The 24,942-nt window shown below is 43.5% G+C and overlaps 1 protein-coding gene across 1 annotated transcript in view; it reads right to left on the bottom strand.

Moving 5' to 3' along the window:
- Positions 1-4: 4 nt before the first annotated feature.
- Positions 5-24,942, bottom strand: part of LOC121556162 (transcription elongation factor A protein 1-like) — a gene marked incomplete at its 3' end in the record, with an annotated part of 139,981 nt that continues 115,043 nt past the window's right edge. The window contains exons 3-6 of the mRNA XM_045216752.1: positions 9,012-9,029; positions 6,746-6,897; positions 317-528; positions 5-133 (exon numbers count right to left, since the gene is read on the bottom strand). Coding sequence (XP_045072687.1) covers positions 5-133; positions 317-528; positions 6,746-6,897; positions 9,012-9,029 — 511 coding nt within the window. The remainder of the gene's footprint in view (positions 134-316; positions 529-6,745; positions 6,898-9,011; positions 9,030-24,942) is intronic.

The following is a 24,942-nucleotide window of genomic DNA, read 5'->3' as shown; positions in this document are numbered from 1 at the left end:
ACCTCTTCTTCTTGCACTTGCCGCAGGTGAACAGGTCGGTCTGGGTTCCTCCAGTCTGGGACACCTGGTGATCTCTGATGACCTCTTTGGTCAGGTTCTTCCTTATCTGCTTCAGCTCGTCACTGGCCATCTCCTGTTATCACAGGAACACAGTAGGGTCTGGGGTCATGGGTCAGGTTCTTCCTTATCTGCTTTAGCTAATCACCTCCATAATTCAACACAGAGAACACATTAGGGCCAGGGATCAGGGGTCAGGTAGAGTCAGGGTTACCTCAGGGGTCAGGTTGGGGTTAGGGGTCAGGGTTAGGTAGCCTACCTGAGCGGTCATTTTGGCCATGCGGTCGGGGGAGACATTCCCACAGAGAACACTCTTCCTGAGGTTGGGGTTCTTGATGACCTTCAGGTTGGCAATGCGACTCCTGACAAGGTTCTTATATTTGGGGTCTGTGTTCTTTAACTCACAGAAGATATATTCCTCAATCTGAGCTCCCAGTTCATCACAGGCAGCTCCTATAGCGATGTAGTCGTCTGGAGGAGAGGAGAGACAGTGAAGTCAGGAATATATCATACAAGTTACAACCTGCCATGACGTTGCACATCTCTGGGACTGCATCTCCCTATGGTGGTAGGTCCATCACCAGTACAGTAGGGTGTTAGGTCTATCCCCAGTACAGTAGGGTGTTAGGTCTATAAAAAGTACAGTAGGGTGTTAGGTCTATAACCAGTACAGTAGGGTGTTAGGTCTATCCCCAGTACAGTAGGGTGTTAGGTCTATAACCAGTACAGTAGGGTATTAGGTCTATCCCCAGTACAGTAGGGTGTTAGGTCTATAACCAGTACAGTAGGGTGTTAGGTCTATCCCCAGTACAATAGGGTGTTAGGTCTACAACCAGTACAGTAGGGTATTAGGTCTATCCCCAGTACAGTAGGGTGTTAGGTCTATCCCCAGTACAGTAGGGTGTTAGGTCTATAACCAGTACAGTAGGGTATTAGGTCTATCCCCAGTACAGTAGGGTGTTAGGTCTATAACCAGTACAGTAGGGTGTTAGGTATATAACCAGTACAGTAGGGTGTTAGGTCTATAACCAGTACAGTAGGGTGTTAGGTCTATAACCAGCACAATAGGGTGTTCGGTCTATAACCAGTACAGTAGGGTGTTAGGTCTATCCCCAGTACAGTAGGGGTGTTAGGTCTATAAACCAGTACAGTAGGGTGTTAGGTCTATAACCAGTACAGTAGGGTGTTAGGTCTATAACCAGTACAGTAGGGTGTTAGGTCTATAACCAGTACAGTAGGGTGTTAGGTCTATAACCAGCACAGTAGGGTGTTCGGTCTATAACCAGTACAGTAGGGTGTTAGGTCTATCCCAGTACAGTAGGTTGTTAGGTCTATAACCAGTACAGTAGGGTGTTAGGTCTATAACCAGTACAGTAGGGTGTTAGGTCTATAACCAGTACAGTAGGTTGGTAGGTCCATCACCAGTACAGTAGGGTGTTAGGTCTATAACCAGTACAGTAGGGTGTTAGGTCCATCACCAGTACAGTAGTGTGTTAGGTCTATCCCCAGTACAGTAGGGTGTCAGGTATATCCCCAGTACAGTAGGGTGTTAGGTCTATAACCAGTACAGTAGGGTATTAGGTCTATCCCCAGTACAGTAGGGTGTTAGGTCTATAACCAGTACAGTAGAGTGTTAGGTCTATAACCATTACAGTAGGGTGTTAGGTCTATAACCAGTACAGTAGGGTGTTAGGTCTATAACCAGCACAGTAGGGTGTTCGGTCTATAACCAGTACAGTAGGGTGTTAGGTCTATCCCCAGTACAGTAGGGTGTTAGGTCTATTCCCAGTACAGTAGGGTGTTAGGTCTATCCCCAGTACAGTAGGGTGTTAGGTCTATAACCAGTACAGTAGGGTGTTAGGTATATCCCCAGTACAGTAGGGTGTTAGGTCTATCCCCAGTACAGTAGGGTGTTAGGTCTATCCCCAGTACAGTAGGGTGTTAGGTCCATCACCAGTACAGTAGGGTGTTAGGTCTATAACCAGTACAGTAGGGTGTTAGGTCTATAACCAGTACAGTAGGGTGTTAGGTCTATAACCAGTACAGTAGGGTGTTAGGTCTATAACCAGTACAGTAGGGTGTTAGGTCTATAACCAGTACAGTAGGGAGTTAGGTCTATAACCAGTACAGTAGGGTGTTAGGTCTATAACCAGTACAGTAGGGAGTTAGGTCTATAACCAGTACAGTAGAGTGTTAGGTCTATAACCAGTACAGTAGGGTGTTAGGTCTATCCCCAGTACAGTAGGGTGTTAGGTCTATCCCCAGTACAGTAGGGGTGTTAGGTCTATAACAAGTACAGTAGGGTATTAGGTCTATAACCAGTACAGTAGGGTGTTAGGTCTATAACCAGTACAGTAGGGTGTTAGGTCTATCCCCAGTACAGTAGGAGTGTTACGTCTATCCCCCAGTACAGTAGCGTGTTAGGTCTATCCCCAGTACAGTAGGGAGTTAGGTATATCCCCAGTACAGTAGGGTGTTAGGTCTATAACCAGTACAGTAGGTGTTAGGTCTATAACCAGTAGAGTAGGGGTGTTAGGTCTATCCCCAGTACAGTAGGGTGTTAGGTCTATAACCAGTACAGTAGGGTATTACTTCTATAACCAGTACAGTAGGTTGTTAGGTATATCACCAGTACAGTAGGGTGTTAGGTCTATAACCAGTACAGTAGGGTGTTAGGTCTATAACCAGTACAGTTGGGTGTTAGGTCTATCCCCAGTACAGTAGGGTGTTAGGTATATAACCAGTACAGTAGGGTGTTAGGTCTATCCCCAGTACAGTAGGGTGTTAGGTATATAACCAGTACAGTAGGGTGTTAGGTCTATCCCCAGTACAGTAGGGAGTTAGGTATATCCCCAGTACAGCAGGGTGTTAGGTCTATCCCCAGTACAGTAGGGTGTGAGGTCTATAACCAGTACAGTAGGGAGTTAGGTATATAACCAGTACAGTAGGGTGTTAGGTCTATCCCCAGTACAGTAGGGAGTTAGGTCTATAACCAGTACAGTAGGGAGTTAGGTCTATCCCCAGTACAGTAGGGTGTTAGGTCTATCCCCAGTACAGTAGGGAGTTAGGTCTATAACCAGTACAGTAGGGAGTTAGGTCTATCCCCAGTAGAGTAGGGAGTTAGGTCTATAACCAGTACAGTAGGGTGTTAGGTCTATCAGCAGTACAGTAGGGAATTAGGTCTATAACCAGTACAGTAGGGTGTTAGGTCTATCCCCAGTACAGTAGGGTGTTAGGTATATAACCAGTACAGTAGGGTGTTAGGTCTATCCCCAGTACAGTAGGGAGTTAGGTATATCCCCAGTACAGCAGGGTGTTAGGTCTATCCCCAGTACAGTAGGGTGTGAGGTCTATAACCAGTACAGTAGGGAGTTAGGTATATAACCAGTACAGTAGGGTGTTAGGTCTATCCCCAGTACAGTAGGGTGTTAGGTCTATAACCAGTACAGTAGGGTATTAGGTCTATCCCCAGTACAGTAGGGTGTTAGGTCTATAACCAGTACAGTAGGGTGTTAGGTCTATCCCCAGTACAGTAGGGTGTTAGGTCTATAACCAGTACAGTAGGGTATTAGGTCTATCCCCAGTACAGTAGGGTGTTAGGTCTATCCCCAGTACAGTAGGGTGTTAGGTCTATAACCAGTACAGTAGGGTATTAGGTCTATCCCCAGTACAGTAGGGTGTTAGGTCTATAACCAGTACAGTAGGGTGTTAGGTATATAACCAGTACAGTAGGGTGTTAGGTCTATAACCAGTACAGTAGGGTGTTAGGTCTATAACCAGCACAATAGGGTGTTCGGTCTATAACCAGTACAGTAGGGTGTTAGGTCTATCCCCAGTACAGTAGGGTGTTAGGTCTATAACCAGTACAGTAGGGTGTTAGGTCTATAACCAGTACAGTAGGGTGTTAGGTCTATAACCAGTACAGTAGGGTGTTAGGTCTATAACCAGTACAGTAGGGTGTTAGGTCTATAACCAGCACAGTAGGGTGTTCGGTCTATAACCAGTACAGTAGGGTGTTAGGTCTATCCCCAGTACAGTAGGTTGTTAGGTCTATAACCAGTACAGTAGGGTGTTAGGTCTATAACCAGTACAGTAGGGTGTTAGGTCTATAACCAGTACAGTAGGTTGGTAGGTCCATCACCAGTACAGTAGGGTGTTAGGTCTATAACCAGTACAGTAGGGTGTTAGGTCCATCACCAGTACAGTAGTGTGTTAGGTCTATCCCCAGTACAGTAGGGTGTCAGGTATATCCCCAGTACAGTAGGGTGTTAGGTCTATAACCAGTACAGTAGGGTATTAGGTCTATCCCCAGTACAGTAGGGTGTTAGGTCTATAACCAGTACAGTAGAGTGTTAGGTCTATAACCATTACAGTAGGGTGTTAGGTCTATAACCAGTACAGTAGGGTGTTAGGTCTATAACCAGCACAGTAGGGTGTTCGGGTCTATAACCAGTACAGTAGGGTGTTAGGTCTATCCCCAGTACAGTAGGGTGTTAGGGTCTATTCCCAGTACAGTAGGGGTGTTAGGTCTATCCCCAGTACAGTAGGGTGTTAGGTCTATAACCAGTACAGTAGGGTGTTAGGTATATCCCCAGTACAGTAGGGTGTTAGGTCTATCCCCAGTACAGTAGGGTGTTAGGTCTATCCCCAGTACAGTAGGTGTTAGGTCCATCACCAGTACAGTAGGGTGTTAGGTCTATAACCAGTACAGTAGGGTGTTAGGTCTATAACCAGTACAGTAGGGTGTTAGGTCTATAACCAGTACAGTAGGGTGTTAGGTCTATAACCAGTACAGTAGGGTGTTAGGTCTATAACCAGTACAGTAGGGAGTTAGGTCTATAACCAGTACAGTAGGGTGTTAGGTCTATAACCAGTACAGTAGGGAGTTAGGTCTATAACCAGTACAGTAGAGTGTTAGGTCTATAACCAGTACAGTAGGGTGTTAGGTCTATCCCCAGTACAGTAGGGTGTTAGGTCTATCCCCAGTACAGTAGGGTGTTAGGTCTATAACAAGTACAGTAGGGTATTAGGTCTATAACCAGTACAGTAGGGTGTTAGGTCTATAACCAGTACAGTAGGGTGTTAGGTCTATCCCCAGTACAGTAGGGTGTTACGTCTATCCCCAGTACAGTAGCGTGTTAGGTCTATCCCCAGTACAGTAGGGAGTTAGGTATATCCCCAGTACAGTAGGGTGTTAGGTCTATAACCAGTACAGTAGGGTGTTAGGTCTATAACCAGTAGAGTAGGGTGTTAGGTCTATCCCCAGTACAGTAGGGTGTTAGGTCTATAACCAGTACAGTAGGGTATTACTTCTATAACCAGTACAGTAGGTTGTTAGGTATATCACCAGTACAGTAGGGTGTTAGGTCTATAACCAGTACAGTAGGGTGTTAGGTCTATAACCAGTACAGTTGGGTGTTAGGTCTATCCCCAGTACAGTAGGGTGTTAGGTATATAACCAGTACAGTAGGGTGTTAGGTCTATCCCCAGTACAGTAGGGTGTTAGGTATATAACCAGTACAGTAGGGTGTTAGGTCTATCCCCAGTACAGTAGGGAGTTAGGTATATCCCCAGTACAGCAGGGTGTTAGGTCTATCCCCAGTACAGTAGGTGTGAGGTCTATAACCAGTACAGTAGGGAGTTAGGTATATAACCAGTACAGTAGGGTGTTAGGTCTATCCCCAGTACAGTAGGGAGTTAGGTCTATAACCAGTACAGTAGGGAGTTAGGTCTATCCCCAGTACAGTAGGGTGTTAGGTCTATCCCCAGTACAGTAGGGAGTTAGGTCTATAACCAGTACAGTAGGGAGTTAGGTCTATCCCCAGTAGAGTAGGGAGTTAGGTCTATAACCAGTACAGTAGGGTGTTAGGTCTATCAGCAGTACAGTAGGGAATTAGGTCTATAACCAGTACAGTAGGGTGTTAGGTCTATCCCCAGTACAGTAGGGTGTTAGGTATATCCCCAGTACAGTAGGGTACTAGGTCTATCCCCAGTACTGTAGGGTGTTAGGTCTATAACCAGTACAGTAGGGTGTTAGGTATATCCCCAGTACAGTAGCGTGTTAGGTCTATCCCCAGTACAGTAGGGTGTTAGGTCTATAACCAGTACAGTAGGGAGTTAGGTCTATCCCCAGTACAGTAGGGTGTTAGGTCTATCCCCAGTACAGTAGGGAGTTAGGTCTATAACCAGTACAGTAGGGTGTTAGGTCTTTAACCAGTACAGTAGGGAGTTAGGTCTATCCCCAGTAGAGTAGGGAGTTAGGTCTATAACCAGTACAGTAGGGTGTTAGGTCTATCAGCAGTACAGTAGGGAATTAGGTCTATAACCAGTACAGTAGGGTGTTAGGTCTATCCCCAGTACAGTAGGGTGTTAGGTATATCCCCAGTACAGTAGGGTATTAGGTCTATCCCCAGTACTGTAGGGTGTTAGGTCTATAACCAGTACAGTAGGGTGTTAGGTATATCCCCAGTACAGTAGCGTGTTAGGTCTATCCCCAGTACAGTAGGGTGTTAGGTCTATAACCAGTACAGTAGGGTGTTAGGTCTATCCCCAGTACAGTAGGGTGTTTTGTCTATAACCAGTACAGTAGGGTGTTAGGTCTATCACCAGTACAGTAGGGTGTTATTTCTATCCCCAGTACAGTAGGGTGTTAGGTCTACAAACAGTACAGTAGGGTATTCGGTCTTACCTCCGGCCTGTAGAGCCTGGGACAGCATCTCGCGACACTTGATCCTGACAGAGTCAGAGGTGGAAGGGGCGCAGGAGAACGTGGAGATCAGGGAGTTGGACGGATTAACCACAGCAGGCTCACTCTTACTGCTGGAGATCAAGGAGTTGGACATTTTTACATTTACATTTTAGTCATTTAGCAGACGCTCTTATCCAGAGTGACTTACAGTTAGTGAGTGCATACATTATTTTTCTCATTTATTTTTTATTTTTTTCATACTGGCCCCCCGTGGGAAACGAACCCACAACCCTGGCGTTGCAAACGCCATGCTCTACCAACTGAGCTACATCCCTACCGGCCATTCCCTCTCCTACCCTGGACGACGCTGGGCCAATTGTGCGCCGCCCCATGGGTCTCCCGGTCGCGGCCGGCTACCACAGAGCCTGGATTCGAACCAGGATCACTACGTCATGCCTTTAGCCAGGTAAGTGGGTTCAGTGCATTCGGAAAGTATTCGGACCCCTTAACTTTCTCCACATTTTGTTACGTTACATCCTCATCAATATAAACACAATACCCCTTAATGGCAAAGCAAAAACTGTTCAGAAATGTTTGCAAATGTCAAAAAAATTTTTTTACTTTATTTACATAAGTAGTCAGCCCCTTTGCTATGAGACTCGAAATTAAGCTTAGGTGCATCCTGTTTCCATTGATCATCCTTGAGATGTTTCTAGAGCTTGATTGGAGTCCACCTATGGTAAATTCTATTGATTGGACATGATCTGGAAAGGCACACACCTGTCTATATAAGTTCCCACAATTGACAGTGTATGTCAGAGCAAAAACCAAGCCAAGAGGTCGAAGGAATTGTCCATAGAGCACAGAGACAGGATTGTGTCGAGGGTACAAAAACATTTCTGCAGCATTGAAGGACCCCAAGAACACAGTGGCCTCCATTATTCTTAAATGGAAGAAGTTTGGAACCACCTAGAGCTGAGCAATCGGGGGAGAAGGGCCTTGGTCAGGGAGGTGACCAAGAACCCAATGGTCACTGACAGAGCTCCAGAGGTCCTCTGTGGAGATGGGAGAACCTTCCAGAAGGACAACTATCTCTGCAGCACTCCCCCTATCAGGCCTGTATGGTAGAGTGGCCAGACAGAAGTCACTCCTCAGTAAAAGGCACATGACAGCCAGCTTGGAGTTTGCCAAAAGGCACCTAAAGGTCTCTCAGACCATGAAAAACAAGATTCTTTGGTCTGATGAAACGAAGATTGACCTCTTTGGCCTGAATGCCAAGCATCACGTCTGGAGGAAACCTGGCACCATCCCTACGGTGAAGCATGGTGGTGGCAGCATCATGCTGTGGGGATATCTTTCAGCGGCAGGGACTGGAAGACTAGTCAGGATCGAGGGAAATATGAACGGAGTAAAGTACAGAGAGATTCTTGATGAAAACCTGCTCCAGAGCGCTCAGGACCTCAGACTGGGGTGAAGGTTCACCTTCCAATCTATCAATCAAATGTATTTATTAAGCCTTTTTTACATCAGCAGATGTCACAAAGTGCTTATCCAGAAACCCAGCCTACAGCCCCAAACAGCAAGCAATGCAGAAGCACGGTGGCTAGGAAAAACTCCCTAGAAGGGCAGGAACCTAGGAAGAAACCTAGAGAGGAACCAGTCTCTGAGGGGTGGCCAGTCCCCTTCTGGCTGTGCCGGGTGTAGATTATAAGAGTACATGGCCATTTAAGGCCAGATTGTTCTTCAAGATGTTCAAACGTTCATATATGACCAGCAGGGTCAAATAATAATCACAGTGGTTGTAGAGGGTGCAACAGGTCAGTACCTCAGGAGTAAATGTCAGTTGGCTTTTCATAGCCAAGCACTCAGAGGTCAAGACAGCAGGTGCTGCAGAGATCCTCTCAAGGTCTGGTAGCACATCCGGTGAACAGGTCAGGGTTCCCTAGCCGCAGGTAGAACAGTTGAAACTGGAGCAGCAGCACGACCAACAGGACAACGACCCTAAGCACACAGCCAAGACAACGCAGGAGTGGCTTCGGGACAAGTCTCTGAATAAGGCCAATTTAGAATAAGGTTGTAACGTAACAAAATGTGGAAAAGGTCATGGGGTCTGAATACTTTCTGAATGCACTGTGTATATATATATACACACACAGTGTAGCTAGCGTCTTCACTTCCCGTGGCTCAGGAAAGGAAGACACTATGGTGGTTAGGTAGTAGATGGGTGGTAGTAATAGTAATAGTAGTGTTCTAGTAACTAAGCATCTCTTCCCGTGGCTCAGGACTGACCCAATCGAATACACTGAGATCAATGCAAAACAGTCCACACCTGATTCCAACTAATCATAGACTTCAATCAAGACATGATTAGTTGAATCAGGTTTGTTATTGCTTGGTTTGAACACACTGGTCCTCTGTGGATTAGAAGGTATGCACTAAGACAATAACACACAACTTTCAATTAATTATCTGAAAGAAAGTGAGTGTATAGGTAGAGTCCAGTGTAGTGAGTGTGTGGGTAGAGTCCAGTGAGTGTATGGGTAGAGTCCAGTGAGTGTGTAGGTAGAGTCCAGTCCAGTGAGTGTGTGGGTAGAGTCCAGTGAGTGTATGGGTAGAGTCCAGTGAGTGTATGGGTAGAGTTCAGTGAGTGTGTGGGTAGAGTCCAGTGAGTGTATGGGTAGAGTCCAGTGAGTGTGTGGGTAGAGTCCAGTGAGTGTGTGGGTAGAGTCCAGTGAGTGTATAGGTAGAGTCCAGTGAGTGTGTGGGTAGAGTCCAGTGAGTGTGTGGTTAGAGTACAGTGAGTGTATAGGTAGAGTCCAGTGAGTGTATAGGTAGAGTCCAGTGAGTGTGTGGGTAGAGTCCAGTGAGTGTATGGGTAGAGTCCAGTGAGTGTGTGGGTAGAGTCCAGTGAGTGTATGGGTAGAGTCCAGTGAGTGTATAGGTAGAGTCCAGTGAGTGTGTGGGTAGAGTCCAGTGAGTGTGAGGGTAGAGTTCAGTGAGTGTGTGGGTAGAGTCCAGTGAGTGTGTGGGTAGAGTCCAGTGAGTGTTCGGGTAGAGTCCAGTGACTGTATGGGTAGAGTCCAGTGAGTGTATAGGTAGAGTCCAGTGAGTGTGTGGTTAGAGTCCAGTGAGTGTATAGGTAGAGTCCAGTGAGTGTGTGGGTCGAGTCCAGTGAGTGTGTGGGTCGAGTCCAGTGAGTGTGTGGGTAGAGTCCAGTGAGTGTTCGGGTAGAGTCCAGTGAGTGTATAGGTAGAGTCCAGTGAGTGTGTGGTTAGAGTCCAGTGAGTGTATAGGTAGAGTCCAGTGAGTGTATGGGTAGAGTCCAGTGAGTGTATGGGTAGAGTCCAGTGAGTATATAGGTTGAGTCCAGTGAGTGTGTGGGTCGAGTCCAGTGAGTGTATAGGTAGAGTCCAGTGAGTATATAGGTTGAGTCCAGTGAGTGTGTGGGTAGAGTCCAGTGAGTATATAGGTTGAGTCCAGTGAGTGTGTGGGTCGAGTCCAGTGAGTGTATAGGTAGAGTCCAGTGAGTATATAGGTCGAGTCCAGTGAGTGTATAGGTAGAGTCCAGTGAGTGTGTGGGTAGAGTCCAGTGAGTGTATAGGTAGAGTCCAGTGAGTGTGTGGGTCGAGTCCATTGAGTGTTCGGGTAGAGTCCAGTGACTGTATGGGTAGAGTCCAGTGAGTGTATAGGTAGAGTCCAGTGAGTGTATAGGTAGAGTCCAGTGAGTGTGTGGGTAGAGTCCAGTGAGTGTGTAGGTAGAGTCCAGTGAGTATATAGGTCGAGTCCAGTGAGTGTATAGGTAGAGTCCAGTGAGTGTGTGGGTAGAGTCCAGTGAGTGTGTAGGTAGAGTCCAGTGAGTGTGAGGGTAGAGTTCAGTGAGTGTGTGGGTAGAGTCCAGTGAGTGTATAGGTAGAGTCCAGTGAGTGTGTGGGTAGAGTCCAGTGAGTATATAGGTCGAGTCCAGTGAGTGTATAGGTAGAGTCCAGTGAGTGTGTGGGTAGAGTCCAGTGAGTGTTCGGGTAGAGTCCAGTGAGTGTGTGGGTAGAGTCCAGTGAGTGTGAGGGTAGAGTTCAGTGAGTGTGTGGGTAGAGTCCAGTGAGTGTATAGGTAGAGTCCAGTGAGTGTGTGGGTAGAGTCCAGTGAGTGTGTGGGTAGAGTCCAGTGAGTGTGTGGGTAGAGTCCAGTGAGTGTATAGGTAGAGTCCAGTGAGTGTGTGGGTAGAGTCCAGTGAGTGTGTGGGTAGAGTCCAGTGAGTGTGTGGGTAGAGTCCAGTGAGTGTATAGGTAGAGTCCAGTGAGTGTATAGGTAGAGTCCAGTGAGTGTGAGGGTAGAGTTCAGTGAGTGTGTGGGTAGAGTCCAGTGAGTGTGTGGGTAGAGTCCAGTCAGTGTTCGGGTAGAGTCCAGTGAGTGTGTGGGTAGAGTCCAGTGAGTGTATAGGTAGAGTCCAGTGAGTGTGTGGTTAGAGTCCAGTGAGTGTATAGGTAGAGTCCAGTGAGTGTGTGGGTCGAGTCCAGTGAGTGTGTGGGTCGAGTCCAGTGAGTGTTCGGGTAGAGTCCAGTGACTGTATGGGTAGAGTCCAGTGAGTGTGTGGGTAGAGTCCAGTGAGTGTGTGGGTAGAGTCCAGTGAGTGTGTGGGTAGAGTCCAGTGAGTGTGTGGGTAGAGTCCAGTGAGTGTATAGGTAGAGTCCAGTGAGTGTGTGGGTCGAGTCCAGTGAGTGTGTGGGTCGAGTCCAGTGAGTGTGTGGGTAGAGTCCAGTGAGTGTTCGGGTAGAGTCCAGTGACTGTATGGGTAGAGTCCAGTGAGTGTATAGGTAGAGTCCAGTGAGTGTGTGGGTAGAGTCCAGTGAGTGTGTGGGTAGAGTCCAGTGAGTGTGTGGGTAGAGTCCATTGAGTGTTCGGGTAGAGTCCAGTGACTGTATGGGTAGAGTCCAGTGAGTGTATAGGTAGAGTCCAGTGAGTGTATAGGTAGAGTCCAGTGAGTGTGTGGTTAGAGTCCAGTGAGTGTATAGGTAGAGTCCAGTGAGTGTGTGGGTAGAGTCCAGTGAGTGTATAGGTAGAGTCCAGTGAGTGTGTGGGTAGAGTCCAGTGAGTGTATGGGTAGAGTCCAGTGAGTGTATAGGTAGAGTCCAGTGAGTGTGTGGGTAGAGTCCAGTGAGTGTATGGGTAGAGTCCAGTGAGTGTGTGGGTAGAGTCCAGTGAGTGTATAGGTAGAGTCCAGTGAGTGTGTGGGTCGAGTCCAGTGAGTGTGTGGGTCGAGTCCAGTGAGTGTGTGGGTAGAGTCCATTGAGTGTTCGGGTAGAGTCCAGTGACTGTATGGGTAGAGTCCAGTGAGTGTATAGGTAGAGTCCAGTGAGTGTATAGGTAGAGTCCAGTGAGTGTGTGGTTAGAGTCCAGTGAGTGTATAGGTAGAGTCCAGTGAGTGTGTGGGTAGAGTCCAGTGAGTGTATAGGTAGAGTCCAGTGAGTGTGTGGGTCGAGTCCAGTGAGTGTGTGGGTAGAGTCCAGTGAGTGTATAGGTAGAGTCCAGTGAGTGTGTGGGTAGAGTCCAGTGAGTGTATAGGTAGAGTCCAGTGAGTGTGTGGGTCGAGTCCAGTGAGTGTGTGGGTCGAGTCCAGTGAGTGTGTGGGTAGAGTCCAGTGAGTGTTCGGGTAGAGTCCAGTGACTGTATGGGTAGAGTCCAGTGAGTGTATAGGTAGAGTCCAGTGAGTGTGTGGGTAGAGTCCAGTGAGTGTGTGGGTAGAGTCCAGTGAGTGTGTGGTTAGAGTCCAGTGAGTGTGTGGGTAGAGTCCAGTGAGTGTGTGGTTAGAGTCCAGTGAGTGTATAGGTAGAGTCCAGTGAGTGTGTGGGTCGAGTCCAGTGAGTATGTGGGTCGAGTCCAGTGAGTGTGTGGGTAGAGTCCAGTGAGTGTTCGGGTAGAGTCCAGTGACTGTATGGGTAGAGTCCAGTGAGTGTATAGGTAGAGTCCAGTGAGTGTGTGGTTAGATTCCAGTGAGTGTATAGGTAGAGTCCAGTGAGTGTGTGGGTAGAGTCCAGTGAGTGTATGGGTAGAGTCCAGTGAGTATATAGGTTGAGTCCAGTGAGTGTGTGGGTCGAGTCCAGTGAGTGTATAGGTAGAGTCCAGTGAGTGTGTGGGTAGAGTCCAGTGAGTGTATAGGTAGAGTCCAGTGAGTGTGTGGGTCGAGTCCAGTGAGTGTGTGGGTCGAGTCCAGTGAGTGTGTGGGTAGAGTACAGTGAGTGTGTGGGTAGAGTCCAGTGAGTGTATAGGTAGAGTCCAGTGAGTGTATAGGTAGAGTCCAGTGAGTGTGTGGGTAGAGTCCAGTGAGTGTGAGGGTAGAGTTCAGTGAGTGTGTGGGTAGAGTCCAGTGAGTGTATAGGTAGAGTCCAGTGAGTGTGTGGGTAGAGTCCAGTGAGTGTGTGGGTAGAGTCCAGTGAGTGTGTGGGTAGAGTCAGTGAGTGTATAGGTAGAGTCCAGTGAGTGTGTGGGTAGAGTCCTGTGAGTGTGTGGGTAGAGTCCAGTGAGTGTGTGGGTAGAGTCCAGTGAGTGTATAGGTAGAGTCCAGTGAGTGTGTGGGTAGAGTCCAGTGAGTGTGTGGGTAGAGTCCAGTGAGTGTGTGGGTAGAGTCCAGTGAGTGTTCGGGTAGAGTCCAGTGACTGTATGGGTAGAGTCCAGTGAGTGTATAGGTAGAGTCCAGTGAGTGTGTGGTTAGAGTCCAGTGAGTGTATAGGTAGAGTCCAGTGAGTGTGTGGGTTGAGTCCAGTGAGTGTGTGGGTCGAGTCCAGTGAGTATATAGGTTGAGTCCAGTGAGTGTGTGGGTCGAGTCCAGTGAGTGTGTGGGTCGAGTCCAGTGAGTGTGTGGGTAGAGTCCAGTGAGTGTTCGGGTAGAGTCCAGTGAGTGTATAGGTAGAGTCCAGTGAGTGTGTGGGTAGAGTCCAGTGAGTGTGTGGGTAGAGTCCAGTGAGTGTATAGGTAGAGTCCAGTGAGTGTGAGGGTAGAGTTCAGTGAGTGCGTGGGTAGAGTCCAGTGAGTGTATAGGTAGAGTCCAGTGAGTGTGTGGGTAGAGTACAGTGAGTGTGTGGGTAGAGTCCAGTGAGTGTGTGGGTAGAGTCCAGTGAGTGTGTGGGTAGAGTCCAGTGAGTGTGTGGGTAGAGTCCAGTGAGTGTGTGGGTAGAGTCCAGTGAGTGTATAGGTAGAGTCCAGTGAGTGTGTGGGTAGAGTACAGTGAGTGTGTGGGTAGAGTCCAGTGAGTGTGTGGGTAGAGTCCAGTGAGTGTGTGGTTAGAGTCCAGTGAGTGTATAGGTAGAGTCCAGTGAGTGTGTGGGTCGAGTCCAGTGAGTGTGTGGGTCGAGTCCAGTGAGTGTGTGGGTAGAGTCCAGTGAGTGTTCGGGTAGAGTCCAGTGACTGTATGGGTAGAGTCCAGTGAGTGTATAGGTAGAGTCCAGTGAGTGTGTGGTTAGAGTCCAGTGAGTGTATAGGTAGAGTCCAGTGAGTGTGTTGGTAGAGTCCAGTGAGTGTATGGGTAGAGTCCAGTGAGTATATAGGTTGAGTCCAGTGAGTGTGTGGGTCGAGTCCAGTGAGTGTATAGGTAGAGTCCAGTGAGTGTGTGGGTAGAGTCCAGTGAGTGTATAGGTAGAGTCCAGTGAGTGTGTGGGTCGAGTCCAGTGAGTGTGTGGGTCGAGTCCAGTGAGTGTGTGGGTAGAGTCCATTGAGTGTTCGGGTAGAGTCCAGTGACTGTATGGGTAGAGTCCAGTGAGTGTGTGGGTAGAGTCCAGTGAGTGTGTGGGTAGAGTCCAGTGAGTGTATGGGTAGAGTCCAGTGAGTGTATAGGTAGATTCCAGTGAGTGTGTGGGTAGAGTCCAGTGAGTGTGTGGGTAGAGTCCAGTGAGTGTGTGGGTAGAGTACAGTGAGTGTGTGGGTAGAGTCCAGTGAGTGTATAGGTAGAGTCCAGTGAGTGTATAGGTAGAGTCCAGTGAGTGTGTGGGTAGAGTCCAGTGAGTGTGAGGGTAGAGTTCAGTGAGTGTGTGGGTAGAGTCCAGTGAGTGTATAGGTAGAGTCCAGTGAGTGTGTGGGTAGAGTCCAGTGAGTGTGTGGGTAGAGTCCAGTGAGTGTGTGGGTAGAGTCCAGTGAGTGTATAGGTAGAGTCCAGTGAGTGTGTGGGTAGAGTCCAGTGAGTGTGTGGGTAGAGTCCAGTGAGTGTGTGGGTAGAGTCCAGTGAGTGTGTGGGTAGAGTCCAGTGAGTGTGTGGGTAGAATCCAGTGAGTGTGTGGGTAGAGTCCAGTGAGTGTGTGGGTAGAGTCCAGTGAGTGTATAGGTAGAGTCCAGTGAGTGTGTGGGTAGAGTACAGTGAGTGTGTGGGTAGAGTCCAGTGAGTGTGTGGGTAGAGTCCAGTGAGTGTGTGGTTAGAGTCCAGTGAGTGTATAGGTAGAGTCCAGTGAGTGTGTGGGTCGAGTCCAGTGAGTGTGTGGGTCGAGTCCAGTGAGTGTGTGGGTAGAGTCCAGTGAGTGTTCGGGTAGAGTCCAGTGACTGTATGGGTAGAGTCCAGTGAGTGTGTAGGTAGAGTCCAGTGAGTGTGTGGTTAGAGTCCAGTGAGTGTATAGGTAGAGTCCAGTGAGTGTGTGGGTAGAGTCCAGTGAGTGTATGGGTAGAGTCCAGTGAGTATATAGGTTGAGTCCAGTGAGTGTGTGGGTCGAGTCCAGTGAGTGTATAGGTAGAGTCCAGTGAGTGTGTGGGTAGAGTCCAGTGAGTGTATAGGTAGAGTCCAGTGAGTGTGTGGGTAGAGTACAGTGAGTGTGTGGGTAGAGTCCAGTGAGTGTATAGGTAGAGTCCAGTGAGTGTATAGGTAGAGTCCAGTGAGTGTGTGGGTAGAGTCCAGTGAGTGTGAGGGTAGAGTTCAGTGAGTGTGTGGGTAGAGTCCAGTGAGTGTATAGGTAGAGTCCAGTGAGTGTGTGGGTAGAGTCCAGTGAGTGTGTGGGTAGAGTCCAGTGAGTGTGTGGGTAGAGTCCAGTGAGTGTATAGGTAGAGTCCAGTGAGTGTGTGGGTAGAGTCCAGTGAGTGTGTGGGTAGAGTCCAGTGAGTGTGTGGGTAGAGTCCAGTGAGTGTATAGGTAGAGTCCAGTGAGTGTGTGGGTAGAGTCCAGTGAGTGTGTGGGTAGAGTCCAGTGAGTGTGTGGGTAGAGTCCAGTGAGTGTTCGGGTAGAGTCCAGTGACTGTATGGGTAGAGTCCAGTGAGTGTGTGGGTCGAGTCCAGTGAGTGTGTGGGTAGAGTCCAGTGAGTGTTCGGGTAGAGTCCAGTGAGTGTATAGGTAGAGTCCAGTGAGTGTGTGGGTAGAGTCCAGTGAGTGTGTGGGTAGAGTCCAGTGTGTGTATAGGTAGAGTCCAGTGAGTGTGAGGGTAGAGTTCAGTGAGTGTGTGGGTAGAGTCCAGTGAGTGTATAGGTAGAGTCCAGTGAGTGTGTGGGTCGAGTCCAGTGAGTGTGTGGGTCGAGTCCAGTGAGTGTGTGGGTAGAGTCCAGTGAGTGTTCGGGTAGAGTCCAGTGACTGTATGGGTAGAGTCCAGTGAGTGTATAGGTAGAGTCCAGTGAGTGTGTGGTTAGAGTCCAGTGAGTGTATAGGTAGAGTCCAGTGAGTGTGTGGGTAGAGTCCAGTGAGTGTATGGGTAGAGTCCAGTGAGTATATAGGTTGAGTCCAGTGAGTGTGTGGGTCGAGTCCAGTGAGTGTATAGGTAGAGTCCAGTGAGTGTGTGGGTAGAGTCCAGTGAGTGTATAGGTAGAGTCCAGTGAGTGTGTGGGTCGAGTCCAGTGAGTGTGTGGGTCGAGTCCAGTGAGTGTGTGGGTAGAGTCCATTGAGTGTTCGGGTAGAGTCCAGTGACTGTATGGGTAGAGTCCAGTGAGTGTGTGGGTAGAGTCCAGTGAGTGTGTGGGTAGAGTCCAGTGAGTGTGTGGGTAGAGTCCAGTGAGTGTATGGGTAGAGTCCAGTGAGTGTATAGGTAGAGTCCAGTGAGTGTGTGGGTAGAGTCCAGTGAGTGTGTGGGTAGAGTCCAGTGAGTGTGTGGGTAGAGTACAGTGAGTGTGTGGGTAGAGTCCAGTGAGTGTATAGGTAGAGTCCAGTGAGTGTATAGGTAGAGTCCAGTGAGTGTGTGGGTAGAGTCCAGTGAGTGTGAGGGTAGAGTTCAGTGAGTGTGTGGGTAGAGTCCAGTGAGTGTATAGGTAGAGTCCAGTGAGTGTGTGGGTAGAGTCCAGTGAGTGTGTGGGTAGAGTCCAGTGAGTGTGTGGGTAGAGTCCAGTGAGTGTATAGGTAGAGTCCAGTGAGTGTGTGGGTAGAGTCCAGTGAGTGTGTGGGTAGAGTCCAGTGAGTGTATAGGTAGAGTCCAGTGAGTGTGTGGGTAGAGTCCAGTGAGTGTGTGGGTAGAGTCCAGTGAGTGTGTGGGTAGAGTCCAGTGAGTGTTCGGGTAGAGTCCAGTGACTGTATGGGTAGAGTCCAGTGAGTGTGTGGGTCGAGTCCAGTGAGTGTGTGGGTAGAGTCCAGTGAGTGTTCGGGTAGAGTCCAGTGAGTGTATAGTTAGAGTCCAGTGAGTGTGTGGGTAGAGTCCAGTGAGTGTGTGGGTAGTGTCCAGTGAGTGTATAGGTAGAGTCCAGTGAGTGTGAGGGTAGAGTTCAGTGAGTGTGTGGGTAGAGTCCAGTGAGTGTATAGGTAGAGTCCAGTGAGTGTGTGGGTAGAGTACAGTGAGTGTGTGGGTAGAGTCCAGTGAGTGTGTGGGTAGAGTCCAGTGAGTGTGTGGGTAGAGTCCAGTGAGTGTGTGGGTAGAGTCCAGTGAGTGTGTGGGTAGAGTCCAGTGAGTGTATAGGTAGAGTCCAGTGAGTGTGTGGGTAGAGTACAGTGAGTGTGTGGGTAGAGTCCAGTGAGTGTGTGGGTAGAGTCCAGTGAGTGTGTGGGTAGAGTCCAGTGAGTGTGTGGGTAGAGTCCAGTGTAGTGTATAGGTAGAGTCCAGTGTAGTGTATAGGTAGAGTCCAGTCCAGTGTGTGGGTAGAGTCCAGTGAGTGTGTGGGTAGAGTCCAGTGTAGTGTATAGGTAGAGTCCAGTCCAGTGAGTGTGTGGGTAGAGTCCAGTGAGTGTGTGGGTAGAGTCCAGTGAGTGTATAGGTAGAGTCCAGTCAGTGTATAGGTAGAGTCCAGTGAGTGTGTGGGTAGAGTCCAGAGAGTGTGTGGGTAGAGTCCAGTGAGTGTATAGGTAGAGTCCAGTGAGTGTGTGGGTAGAGTCCAGTGAGTGAATTAGATAAATCAGTACAGTCAGATAAATCTGATAAATCGGTATGGTCAGATAAATCAGTACTGTCAAATTAATCAGATAAATCAGTACAGTCAGGTAAATCGGTACAGTCAGATAAATTAGATGAATCAGTACAGTCAGATAAATCAGATAAATCAGTACAATCAGATAAATCAGTACAGTCAGATAAATCAGATAAATCAGTATATTCAGATACATCAGTACAGTCAGATAAATCATTACAGTCAGATAAATCAGTACAATAAGATGAATCAGAAGAATTTGATGAATAGGTACATTCAGATAAATCAGATGAATCAGTACAGTCAGATAAATCAGATAAATCAGTATATTCAGATAAATCAGTACATTCATATAAATCAGTACAGTCATATAAATCAGTACAGTCAGATACATCAGATAAATCAGTACAGTCAGATACATCAGATAAATCAGTACAGTCAGATAAATCAGATAAATCAGTACATTCAGATAAATCAGTACAGTCAGATACATCAGATGAATCAGTACAGTCAGATAAATCAGATAAATCAGTACATTCAGATAAATCAGTACAGTCAGATACATCAGATAAATCAGTACAGTCAGATACATCAGATAAATCAGTACAGTCAGATACATCAGATAAATCAGTACAGTCAGATAAATCAGATAAATCAGTACATTCAGATAAATCAGTACAGTCAGATACATCAGATAAATCAGTACAGTCAGATAAATCAGTACAGTCAGATAAATCAGATGAATCAGTACAGTCAGATAAATCAGTACATTCATTTAAATCAGTACAGTCAGATAAATTAGATAAATCAGTACAGTCAGATAAATCAGATAAATCAGTACAGTCAGATAAATCAGATGAATCAGTACAGTCAGATAAATCAGATAAATCAGTATATTCAGATTAATCGGTACAGTCAGATAAATTAGATAAATCAGTACAGTCAGATAAATCAGTACAGTCAGATAAATCAGATAAATCAGTACAGTCAGATAAATCGGTACAGTCAGATAAATTAGATAAATCAGTACAGTCAGATAAATCAGTACAGTCAGATAAATCAGATAAATCAGTACAGTCAGATAAATCAGATAAATCAGTATATTCAGATTAATCGGTACAGTCAGATAAATTAGATAAATCAGTACAGTCAGATAAATCAGTACAGTCAGATAAATTAGATGAATCAGTACATTCAGATAAATCAGTACAGTCAGATTAATCGGTACAGTCAGATAAATTAGATAAATCAGTACAGTCAGATAAATCAGTACAGTCAGATAAATCAGTACAGTCAGATAAATCAGATAAATCAGTATATTCAGATAAATCAGTACAGTCAGATAAATTAGATAAATCAGTACAGTCAGATAAATCAGTACAGTCAGATAAATCAGTACAGTCAGATAAATCAGATAAATCAGTATATTCAGATAAATCAGTACAGTCAGATAAATTAGATAAATCAGTACAATCAGATAAATTAGATAAATCAGTACAGTCAGATAAATCAGTACAGTCAGATAAATCAGATAAATCAGTACAGTCAGATAAATCAGTACAGTCAGATAAATTAGATAAATCAGTACAGTCAGATAAATCAGTACAATCAGATAAATTAGATAAATCAGTACAGTCAGATAAATCAGTACAGTCAGATAAATTAGATAAATCAGTACAGTCAGATGAATCAGTACAGTCAGATAAATTAGATGAATCAGTACAGTCAGATAAATCAGTACAGTCAGATAAATTAGATAAATCAGTACAGTCAGATAAATCAGTACAGTCAGATAAATCAGTACAGTCAGATAAATCAGTACAATAAGATGAATCAGAAGAATTTGATGAATAGGTACATTCAGATAAATCAGATGAATCAGTACAGTCAGATAAATCAGATAAATCAGTATATTCAGATAAATCAGTACATTCATATAAATCAGTACAGTCATATAAATCAGTACAGTCAGATACATCAGATAAATCAGTACAGTCAGATACATCAGATAAATCAGTACAGTCAGATAAATCAGATAAATCAGTACATTCAGATAAATCAGTACAGTCAGATACATCAGATAAATCAGTACAGTCAGATAAATCAGTACAGTCAGATACATCAGATAAATCAGTACAGTCAGATAAATCAGATAAATCAGTACATTCAGATAAATCAGTACAATCAGATAAATCAGATGAATCAGTACAGTCAGATAAATCAGATGAATCAGTACAGTCAGATAAATCAGTACATTCATTTAAATCAGTACAGTCAGATAAATTAGATAAATCAGTACAGTCAGATAAATCAGATAAATCAGTACAGTCAGATAAATCAGATGAATCAGTACAGTCAGATAAATCAGATAAATCAGTATATTCAGATTAATCGGTACAGTCAGATAAATTAGATAAATCAGTACAGTCAGATAAATCAGTACAGTCAGATAAATCAGATAAATCAGTACAGTCAGATAAATCGGTACAGTCAGATAAATTAGATAAATCAGTACAGTCAGATAAATCAGTACAGTCAGATAAATCAGATAAATCAGTACAGTCAGATAAATCAGATAAATCAGTACAGTCAGATAAATCGGTACAGTCAGATAAATTAGATAAATCAGTACAGTCAGATAAATCAGTACAGTCAGATAAATTAGATGAATCAGTACATTCAGATAAATCAGTACAGTCAGATTAATCGGTACAGTCAGATAAATTAGATAAATTAGTACAGTCAGATAAATCAGTACAGTCAGATAAATCAGTACAGTCAGATAAATCAGATAAATCAGTATATTCAGATAAATCAGTACAGTCAGATAAATTAGATAAATCAGTACAGTCAGATAAATCAGTACAGTCAGATAAATCAGTACAGTCAGATAAATCAGATAAATCAGTATATTCAGATAAATCAGTACAGTCAGATAAATTAGATAAATCAGTACAATCAGATAAATTAGATAAATCAGTACAGTCAGATAAATCAGTACAGTCAGATAAATCAGATAAATCAGTACAGTCAGATAAATCAGTACAGTCAGATAAATTAGATAAATCAGTACAGTCAGATAAATCAGTACAATCAGATAAATTAGATAAATCAGTACAGTCAGATAAATCAGTACAGTCAGATAAATTAGATAAATCAGTACAGTCAGATAAATCAGTACAGTCAGATAAATTAGATGAATCAGTACAGTCAGATAAATCAGTACAGTCAGATAAATCAGTACAGTCAGATAAATCAGTACAGTCAGATAAATCAGTACAGTCAGATAAATCAGTACAGTCAGATAAATCAGTACAGTCAGATAAATCAGATAAATCAGTACAGTCAGATAAATCGGTACAGTCAGATAAATTAGATAAATCAGTACAGTCAGATAAATCAGTACAGTCAGATAAATCAGATAAATCAGTACAGTCAGATAAATCAGTATATTCAGATTAATCGGTACAGTCAGATAAATCATTACAGTCAGATAAATCAGATAAATCAGTACAGTCAGATAAATCGGTACAGTCAGATAAATTAGATAAATCAGTACAGTCAGATAAATCAGTACAGTCAGATAAATTAGATGAATCAGTACATTCAGATAAATCAGTACAGTCAGATTAATCGGTACAGTCAGATAAATTAGATAAATCAGTACAGTCAGATAAATCAGTACAGTCAGATAAATTAGATAAATCAGTACAGTCAGATAAATCAGTACAATCAGATAAATTAGATAAATCAGTACAGTCAGATAAATCAGTACAGTCAGATAAATTAGATAAATCAGTACAGTCAGATGAATCAGTACAGTCAGATAAATTAGATGAATCAGTACAGTCAGATAAATCAGTACAGTCAGATAAATTAGATAAATCAGTACAGTCAGATAAATCAGTACAGTCAGATAAATCAGTACAGTCAGATAAATCAGTACAATAAGATGAATCAGAAGAATTTGATGAATAGGTACATTCAGATAAATCAGATGAATCAGTACAGTCAGATAAATCAGATAAATCAGTATATTCAGATAAATCAGTACATTCATATAAATCAGTACAGTCATATAAATCAGTACAGTCAGATACATCAGATAAATCAGTACAGTCAGATACATCAGATAAATCAGTACAGTCAGATAAATCAGATAAATCAGTACATTCAGATAAATCAGTACAGTCAGATACATCAGATAAATCAGTACAGTCAGATAAATCAGTACAGTCAGATACATCAGATAAATCAGTACAGTCAGATAAATCAGATAAATCAGTACATTCAGATAAATCAGTACAATCAGATAAATCAGATGAATCAGTACAGTCAGATAAATCAGATGAATCAGTACAGTCAGATAAATCAGTACATTCATTTAAATCAGTACAGTCAGATAAATTAGATAAATCAGTACAGTCAGATAAATCAGATAAATCAGTACAGTCAGATAAATCAGATGAATCAGTACAGTCAGATAAATCAGATAAATCAGTATATTCAGATTAATCGGTACAGTCAGATAAATTAGATAAATCAGTACAGTCAGATAAATCAGTACAGTCAGATAAATCAGATAAATCAGTACAGTCAGATAAATCGGTACAGTCAGATAAATTAGATAAATCAGTACAGTCAGATAAATCAGTACAGTCAGATAAATCAGATAAATCAGTACAGTCAGATAAATCAGATAAATCAGTACAGTCAGATAAATCGGTACAGTCAGATAAATTAGATAAATCAGTACAGTCAGATAAATCAGTACAGTCAGATAAATTAGATGAATCAGTACATTCAGATAAATCAGTACAGTCAGATTAATCGGTACAGTCAGATAAATTAGATAAATTAGTACAGTCAGATAAATCAGTACAGTCAGATAAATCAGTACAGTCAGATAAATCAGATAAATCAGTATATTCAGATAAATCAGTACAGTCAGATAAATCAGTACAGTCAGATATTAGATAAATCAGTACAGTCAGATAAATCAGATAAATCAGTATATTCAGATAAATCAGTACAGTCAGATAAATTAGATAAATCAGTACAATCAGATAAATTAGATAAATCAGTACAGTCAGATAAATCAGTACAGTCAGATAAATCAGATAAATCAGTACAGTCAGATAAATCAGTACAGTCAGATAAATTAGATAAATCAGTACAGTCAGATAAATCAGTACAATCAGATAAATTAGATAAATCAGTACAGTCAGATAAATCAGTACAGTCAGATAAATTAGATAAATCAGTACAGTCAGATAAATCAGTACAGTCAGATAAATTAGATGAATCAGTACAGTCAGATAAATCAGTACAGTCAGATAAATCAGTACAGTCAGATAAATCAGTACAGTCAGATAAATCAGTACAGTCAGATAAATCAGTACAGTCAGATAAATCAGTACAGTCAGATAAATCAGATAAATCAGTACAGTCAGATAAATCGGTACAGTCAGATAAATTAGATAAATCAGTACAGTCAGATAAATCAGTACAGTCAGATAAATCAGATAAATCAGTATATTCAGATTAATCGGTACAGTCAGATAAATCATTACAGTCAGATAAATCAGATAAATCAGTACAGTCAGATAAATCGGTACAGTCAGATAAATTAGATAAATCAGTACAGTCAGATAAATCAGTACAGTCAGATAAATTAGATGAATCAGTACATTCAGATAAATCAGTACAGTCAGATTAATCGGTACAGTCAGATAAATTAGATAAATCAGTACAGTCAGATAAATCAGTACAGTCAGATAAATCAGTACAGTCAGATAAATCAGATAAATCAGTATATTCAGATAAATCAGTACAGTCAGATAAATTAGATAAATCAGTACAGTCAGATAAATCAGTACAGTCAGATAAATCAGTACAGTCAGATAAATCAGATAAATCAGTATATTCAGATAAATCAGTACAGTCAGATAAATTAGATAAATCAGTACAATCAGATAAATTAGATAAATCAGTACAGTCAGATAAATCAGTACAGTCAGATAAATCAGATAAATCAGTACAGTCAGATAAATCAGTACAGTCAGATAAATTAGATAAATCAGTACAGTCAGATAAATCAGTACAATCAGATAAATTAGATAAATCAGTACAGTCAGATAAATCAGTACAGTCAGATAAATTAGATAAATCAGTACAGTCAGATAAATCAGTACAGTCAGATAAATTAGATGAATCAGTAATGTCAGAGAAATCAGAGAAATCCGTGCAGTCAGATAAAACCAAACATTCCGATAAATCAGATACATTTTACATTTTACATATTTAGCAGACGCTCTTATCCAAGCGACTTACAGTTAGTGACTGCATACATTTTTGTGTTTTCATACTGATAAATAAGTATATTCAGATAAATCAGTACAGTCAGATAAATCAGTACAATCAGATAAATCAGAAGAATTTGATGAATAAGTACAATTAGATAAATCAGATGAATCAGTACATTCATATCAATCAGTACAGTCAGATAAATCAGTACAGTCAGATAAATCAGTACAGTCAGATAAATCAGTACAGTCAGATAAATCAGTACAGTCAGATAAATCAGATAATCCGTGCTGTCAGATTAAACCGAACATTCCGATAAATCAGATAAATCAGTAGTCAGATTAAATAGATAAGTCAGTACAGTCAGATTAATTAGTGCAGTCAGATTAATTAGTGCAGTCAGATTAATTAGTGCAGTCAGATAAATTAGTGCAGTCAGATTAATTAGTGCAGTCAGATTAATTAGTGCAGTCAGATAAATTAGTGCAGTCAGATAAATTAGATAAATCAGTACAGTCCCATTCGTCTCTGCAGATCCTGTCAAGCTCTGTCAGGTTGGATGGGGAGCATCGCTGCACAGCTATTTTAAGGTCTCTCAAGAGATGTTA

Source organism: Coregonus clupeaformis, unplaced genomic scaffold (assembly GCF_020615455.1).
Source record: "Coregonus clupeaformis isolate EN_2021a unplaced genomic scaffold, ASM2061545v1 scaf0789, whole genome shotgun sequence".
NCBI lineage: Eukaryota > Metazoa > Chordata > Actinopteri > Salmoniformes > Salmonidae > Coregonus > Coregonus clupeaformis.
The sequence above is the reverse complement of the archived record's forward strand: the minus strand, read 5'-3'. Positions and strand labels throughout refer to the sequence as shown.